Source organism: Curcuma longa, chromosome 11 (genome assembly GCF_044706935.1).
Source record: "Curcuma longa cultivar G26 ecotype Majalengka, Jawa Barat chromosome 11, ITB_CL_G26_1.1, whole genome shotgun sequence".
NCBI lineage: Eukaryota > Viridiplantae > Streptophyta > Magnoliopsida > Zingiberales > Zingiberaceae > Curcuma > Curcuma longa.
This window is the reverse complement of record NC_133871.1, coordinates 2,072,081-2,079,906: the sequence shown is the minus strand read 5'-3', so window position 1 is coordinate 2,079,906 and position 7,826 is coordinate 2,072,081. Positions and strand designations below refer to the sequence as shown.

Below are 7,826 nucleotides of genomic sequence, written 5' to 3'. Positions count from 1 at the left end.
TTAGTCGGATTTTAAAATTAAAACCCGAAACCCGCCCGTGTACAAGCGGGTTTGTCAATTTTCTATCCATTTTTATTTTTAATTTTTTTTAAACCTGCGGGTTGGTGGGTTCCGGATGCGGGTGGCGGGCGGGTTTAGCGGGTCGGGCGGGTACTGCTCACCCCTACTAGAAATGCAATAGTAAGGTGTAGACAGTCAATCCCCGTGATCTTCATTGGAGTGGGCACGGATCGAATTTGATCGGATTCGGATAGTTATAATTGGGTATCTAACCTATCGAGTAGAAAATTTTAAAAAAACAAATCGCTATCCGTTGTGATTGGATACCCAAGTAATATTGGGTATTCATATTGAGTATCCGATAATTTTTTAAAAAAAATAAAATATTAATAGAATAAATGAGAATAGGTATTTGTTTCTTGTTAAATAAGAAAAGTAGTATCATATTGGTAAATAAATTAGGAGTAACTCATATAATCAAATTTTAGATAGGAAAAATTCTATCAAGCTCTATCCGACAATAATAAATTCGAGTTCAAATAATACTTGAATGTGACTTTTTAAAACAATTATAGGACTCGATCAGGGAATACTTGACCTGATTAGGTCGGATCATTTCAAATATCTGAATTTGAATTTCTACCCCTAATCTTTGTCATCTCGACGGTAAGACCTTCCAATGCTGAATCGGTACTTGTGAAAATAAATTTGTGATTTTTTTTTTTGCTCATGGATACTTTGGCCCACGACCATCTAACTCAATTTTTCTATTAAATTCAATGTTAATCCTCTAAATTTATTTATTTTTATTTTTATTTTTAATAAAAAAAATTTAAAATTATAAAAGAAAATTACTAAAACATTTAAAATATTTAAAATATTTTTTAATATATTCTATTTTTAATATCTAATTATAAGATAATAAAAAATAAAATTAATAACAAAAATTAATTTTATTAATAAAAATAATTTTAAAAATAATAAAAAATCACTTAGGTGTTGATTTTAAAAACCAACTTAAAATTCAACATCACAGTTTAAATACAGTGTTGTCGTGATGTTGATTTTTAAAGACCATAGTGGTGCTAGTCTTCAAAAATTAATATCATAATATTAGTTTTGATCAAACTACAGTGTTGGGTTCCAAAGACCAACACCATAGTGATGCTGATTTTCAAAAATTAGCACCACAGCGCTCTGAAAATTTTAAATCATTTTAAATATTATTGGGAGAACATTAAAATAGTAAAGATGACTTATTTAAACTCAAGTTCACCTAATAAACCTATAGAAGTTTAAATGAGTCAAATTAGAACTTTTTAGGTCTATCAATAATTTTTTACTGGAACCCATTGATGGAATTAGACTACTTAGATTTCTAAAATTGTATAATGAGATGGAAGTGTGAAGTATGTAAAAGGTAGATATAGTAACATATCTTGATCCTGAGTCTCCTATACAAAATTATAGACCTGAGTCAATTGTCACAAAGTCTGAAACTTTCTAAACCTTTTGAACAACGATGGGAATCCTTTACGATGATAACGAAGGGCACCCTTAGACTCCCAGACACTGTAGAAATCTATAGGAATTTGAATATGTCCAATCAAAGTGTTCTAAGTCTGTCGATGGATTTTAGTTGAAACTCATTAATATACTAGGGTATTTTAATTTTTAAAATTTTGAGATGGAAAATGTGAGTGTGTAGGAAGTATGTATGGTGTCCAATCCTAATCTTAAGACACATATGTAAAGTTATGGTCCCATGCCAACTAGCACAGACTGTGGTGCTAGTCTTCATAAACCAACACCACAATATTAGTTCTGATCACGCACTATAATGTTGATTTTCGAAGACCAACACTACAATATTCTGAAAGTTTTAAATCATTTTGAATACTACAGGGATGACCTTAAAACGAAAAAAAAGATGGCTTATTTGGGCTTAGATGCACCTAATAAACCCACAAAAGTTAAAATGAGCACAATCGAAACTCTATAGATCTATCAATGGATTTTGACTGAAACTCATTGATAGACCTAGACGACTTGAATTTCTAAAATTTTAAAATGAGATGGAAGTATAGACTGTGTAGAAAGTAGATATTGTGAGAAATCTTAATTCTGAGTCTCCTAGATGAAGTTATAGGTCCATGCCAATTGGCATAAAATCTGAGACTTTTTAAACCTTTTAAGCAATGCTCGAAATCCTTTACGATGATAACAGAGGGCACCCTTAAACTTTCGGGCATTGCAAAAATATACAAGAGTTGGAATGAGCCCGATCAAAGTTCATTAGATTCATCAATGGAATTATAATCGAAACTCATTGATGGACTTAGGGTATTTAGATTTCTGAATGAGATGAAAGATATGAGTGTGTAGGAGGTATATATGGTATCCATACTTGGTTCTGATATCTCTACGATGAGTTATGTATATGTGTCAAATGTCTATCTCTAGAGGTCATAACTTTTGACTTGAGTATCAGAATAGGACGTTTTAGGAGCTAAATCAAAGCTTGTTCATAAATCTCTATTTGTTATGGGGTGGAATCCATAATGAGTTATGTTTCGATCTGAAAAAAATATTGTTTAAGACTTTTTCGGAGGTTCAAAAGAAATTTTATCCTTTTTGTTAAATTTTTCTTATAACTTATCGTAGGGATGTCAGAACTGATCGTGGATATCATAAATATCTTCACTGCACTACCCTCTTCCATTTCATAATAAATTTTTTGAAATCCAAAACTCTAGATCCATCAATGGATTTGATTGATAGACCTAGATAACTTTGATCGAATTCATTCCAAGTACTATAGTTTCTTGAAATCCCTCAGAGTCTATATATGCCTAGAGATATCAATTTAATGTCATTAACAATAGTGATTATGAGATTTTCAAAATTTTAGATTTAAAAATAATTAACACATACACATAATTTATCGTAGGGATGTCAAAATCAGGAATGAATACCATACATAATTTTACTATAGTACCTTCTTCCATCTCATTATAAGTTTTCAGAAATCCGAATCCCTTAAGTTCATCAATAAATTTCGATTAAAATTATTAATAAACCTAGAGAGCTCTAATTAGATATATTTTAATTACTATAAATTTATTAGATGAATTTCAGTCCAAATAATTTCTCATTTATTTATTTTTAAAATTCTTTTAGTATGGTTCAAAATGTTTGAAATTTTTAGACTACTGTAGATTTTAATTTTTTTTTTTTTTTTGCCCACTTAAGCCCTTCTATATTTCTATTTTTTTTTCAAAAAGAGTTAAACATGTCAAAATAATAAACAAATGCATAAAATAACTATATAAAAAATGTACTAGTGCTCTTCTAGATTTTTCTCGTTGGATGACGTAATGTTGCCGTAAGTCTGACGCCCCACTCGCATTTCGTCTCAAGCGCCTTCGATTCGTCGCATTCATCCACTTAGTTAATATAAATTGATAATCATTTTCTGATAGAAAATCAAAATAGCGCTCTTAATTTTTATTTTAATTTGTCTTATTTAACAAATATATTGTTCCGGTTAATACATCGTGAATGGTTACAATACTGATTCAAGATCTATTGATGTATACGCTCCTGTGATGAAGTTGCAAAAGGAGAAGAAAGACCTGCAAAATACTCCAAAAAGACAATTAGAATGACATCCAGAAGGGGTTTCTCGGCAAGTTAATCCGACGCTCAAGTTAGAATTCAACGCGAGGAAGGAGTTTAAAGGCTTGGAGAAGTTAGGGTTTATATGTACATACTTATGCCTATAAGCATGAGCTACATTTTTATAGTAGTTGATCTTAGAAATATTAATAACCGTTTGAGAAATATTCAGATAGATTTATCCTATTCTGGAAAGATTCTGTCTGTTGATATATATTAGTTCCTGTTGCCGCGGAAGAATTGGTTCAGTTTTCCTGATTTAAGAGGAACGACCACATCTTTAAGGAAGCATCACGTGCCGAAGATTAACCTCGGATGCAGGAAGCAGACTGAGACCAAATCTTGAGGTCGATATATGATGCGGGAGGCGTGCCGAGACCGAGTCATGAGGTCGGCACACGATGTGGGAGGCGTGCCGAGACCAAGTCATGAGATCGGCACACAATGTGGAAGACGTGCTGAAACTGAATCATGAGGTCGGCACACGATATGGGAGGCGTGCCAAGACCATAGTGGGAGGTAGGGGGTTCATTTGAGGTTCCTGAAATAGCTCTCGACAATTAACCGATACTTATATCTACTCTTTTCTTTTCATATCCCATTATTCCCACCATCCATGTAACCACTAAAGAACCTCGCCCTGTCCCCGGGGCAATGGTGCAGCGGTAGGACATCCAGGTTGTCACCCAGGCATCTGCGGTTTGATCCCCAGCTACGACGTATTTGCAGAAATTTTTCTTCAAATGGGGAGCGCAATCAAAGGATGTTGGGCTCCCCATTTATCCTATATTGGCCGCTACATGTACTTCCCGATTTATCCTGGTGGCCGGTGGAAAATTTATGTGGGAAAGGTATCATCAATTTTGACCCTAACTATTCAAAAATTTTGATTGGTGATAAAACTAATTTAATAATATTTAAATAATTTTAATTAAATTAAACTAACTCCGACTAAACTGATTTCAAAAAATAATGTCGTAATCAACTGTACTTTCTCGATTTACCTCCTCACAGATGGTCGTGGGGCCGACCGTGTGGGGCCGCTAAGGTGGCGGATCCACCTTTTTGCAGAAGACTTTAAAAAATAATATTTTTTAAAATGGGCTTTCGGTGATTAAAAAATTAAAGATATTCTTTTAATTTTTTACCTTTCTATTTCTTTCACCCCTTCTCTTCAAATATTAATATTTAAGTTTGAGTTCTAAAAATATATATAATATTTGAATTCCATTGAAAACTAAAAAATATAAATAATTTTAATTTGAATTTGATTAGAAATAAAATTTAAGGTTAAGTTCGGATCAAATTATTCATTCAAGTGGAATAGAATTATAATTTAAAATGATTTAAATTTAAATTATTCCGACCTAATTTTAAGTTTAGTTCGTGAGTGATTCAATCAAACAAAATTTTATAGATTTAAATTTGATTTAATTTAATAATTAAATAGATACACCTAAACAGTAAATCTATGTTCTTCCCATGTGGACATAAATAGCCGACCGGACTCCAATAATTTAGGTGAAAGAAGGGAACCTAAAGCCCTAGGCTCCAAATGAACAGTAAGATCATTTAAGAGATTTGTCAAGAAAATGTTATAATAATTAAAATTTTGAAAATGTCATAAGTGTGATCAGTGTGAGGAGGTAAATCGAGAAATTGCAATTGGTCACGACGCAGGAGGGTATTTCCTGACTTTGTCAGGATTTGAATCCTTGTCCTCTTCTGCAAATCTGCTACGTCGTAATCAACTCAGCTATGTCTCGGGGGCAACTTTATCACTCTAATCCAAATGAAATAGAATCACTTCATATTTCAATTCATTGTAATACAACCTCCAATATGCCCTTGCAATGCTTAAGTTACTAGGTGTCATAAAAAAGTGAATACAATTCAAAGAGTCCATAGAGAAGCCAAGGGATACCTTACTATTTATAAGAGAGAAATACCTACGAAAATTGTGACTATGATCTCCTAGAAATTTAGATCGTTTGTATGTTTCCATCGCTAATCTGGGCCTACCAAGCTTAAGCGGATTAACTCGGAGGGGCAAGTTGAGTGTATAGCATAACCCCAAGTGGAGTGCTCCAAGGAACCGAAAGGAACAAGAACCTTGGATAAGAGTTCAAGCGGCCTTAGCTAAATGCAAAACTCGAGAATTCAAGTCGAATGAGACTCTAGCTACGAACAAGGAGAGTTGATCATCCTTTGATGTTCCATCCTCATATACAAAAGTGGAGATGCTGATCTAGAAGAAAAACGTATAGATCCGACCTATTGACCTAAAGTGAAGTTGGTACCCTCAAAATATAACAACTATCGTTGAGCTAAACTAATATGTGAGTGAAGTCGGTACCCATTCGAGTACCACTCTTTCCCCGTAAATTTTTATTATGTTCATAACTTCCTCGTGAATTTATCGAAGACCATATCAATCCGCGAAGCTAGGCTTTGCACTCTGCCCCCTAAGAGCATCCGCAACGCGCTGTTAATCGCGCGTTAACAGCGGACGTGGAGGAGCGAGGAAAGGACGTGGAGGAGCGAGGGAGGAGTGAGGTATTTAACGCGTTCAGAGTTCTGAACACGTTAATCTGTGACAGTGGTGGGCCATGCATTTTTTTTAATTTTTTTTTTCACAATCAGGTGGTGGTAGTCGATCAGCTGATCGACTACCACACATGGTGGTCGACCAGCTGATCGACTACCACATGGCAGTGGAGCTCATGGCGTTATAACGCCACATACGTTGCGGATGCTCTAACTAAATATAGAAATAAAAAAAGATTTATAATTTTAAAAATATACAAAAATAATAATGAAAATAAATTTTATGAATAGTAGAAGTAGAAGATGAACAGGGCGAAGAAAGAGATCTTATCTACAGGGAGTAGAGTACAGTCGTCTCTCACAGTTGAACAAGCACAGACCTTAATAAAGCTCATATAACGTACACACGCCACCACACCTGCCATTACTCTTCTTCTTCTTCTTCTTCTTCTTCTTCTTCTTCTCTCGCCGACGCCGAGTTCGAATGCTGAAGCCAGGCGGCGTCAAGGTCTCTTCCAGCCCGGGGAGGGAAAAGCTGCCTCCGCCGCCCGGCCTAGCGCGCTTGCTCTACGGGAAGGCCGTCGGAAGCCGTAGCCGCGGCCGCTCGGCGTCCGGAGCTGCCGCGCGGTCCAGCCCCATGTTCGTGTCGCGCAGCAGGAGCCGCGGCCGCGCGGCGGGGGCGGCGGCGGCCTCGGCGGCAGCCGCCGAGGAGGGGGAGCCGTCGTCCCCCAAGGTGACGTGCATCGGTCAAGTCCGGATTCGGAACAAGAAGAGGGCGACGCCGGGGAAACAGAGGAATGCGGCTTCGCCCAAGAAGCGGAGGAGGGGCTCGTGCCTCGTGTCTTGCCACTGCTTTCACAGGGCTTTCCTCTGCGTCGTGTTCAAAACGCCCCCTGGCGGAGGCGGGGGACTACGGCGCTGGCTGTGGCGGCGGAGATGGGGCGGCGCCCGATCTGGAAGGAGCGGGAGGTACAAAGAGAGGAAGAAGCCGGATCCGATTAAGTCGCCGCCGCTTCCGGAGTTCATCACGTGTGCGACGAAGGAATCAGATCAAGAAGACAGCGGCGAAGAAAAGGAAGAGCGAGCGGCGGCCGCGCGCGAGGAGGAACCTCGGGCTTCCTTGTCATCGGAGACGACGTCTTCCCCGCCGAAGAACGCGCTCCTCCTGATGCGCTGCCGGTCAGCGCCGCACAACCGGGCGTCCTCGCTCGTCACCGCCCGATTCGCGTTGCCTCCGGCCGAGGAGGTCGTGCAACAGCCCGCTGCTGGAGAAGAGCCAGCGCAGGAGGCGGAGGCCGAGGCAGAAGCCGACGAGGACCATCAAGTGGAAGACGAAGCAAAAGGGTCAGAGTCGCAGCGGCCGCTAGTGCTGCTGCGGAGCAAGTCGGAGCCGGCGCGGCGTGCGGCGGCGAAACTGGCCATCCCAGAGGCCGCCTCCTGCTTCTGGCCCAGCCACGTCAACGGCAGCCGCCGTCGCCGCTCGAGCCCCACCCACGGCTCCTCCCCACCGCAGTGACAACCACACCTCTGCTCTCTACCTTCTCATTCCAATGTAATCAAAATCACAACTTTTCTCCCTAAATCTACTGTTCAATTAATTA

At 38.6% G+C, this 7,826-nt stretch overlaps 1 protein-coding gene across 1 annotated transcript; it reads left to right on the top strand.

Annotated features, from left to right (window-relative positions):
* The first annotated feature begins 6,564 nt into the window (after positions 1–6,564).
* On the top strand, positions 6,565–7,826 carry LOC141838534 (uncharacterized). The gene has a single exon (XM_074726041.1). It carries the CDS (start codon positions 6,710–6,712, stop codon positions 7,739–7,741), a length of 1,032 nt encoding a protein of 343 aa, XP_074582142.1. The 5' UTR covers positions 6,565–6,709; the 3' UTR covers positions 7,742–7,826.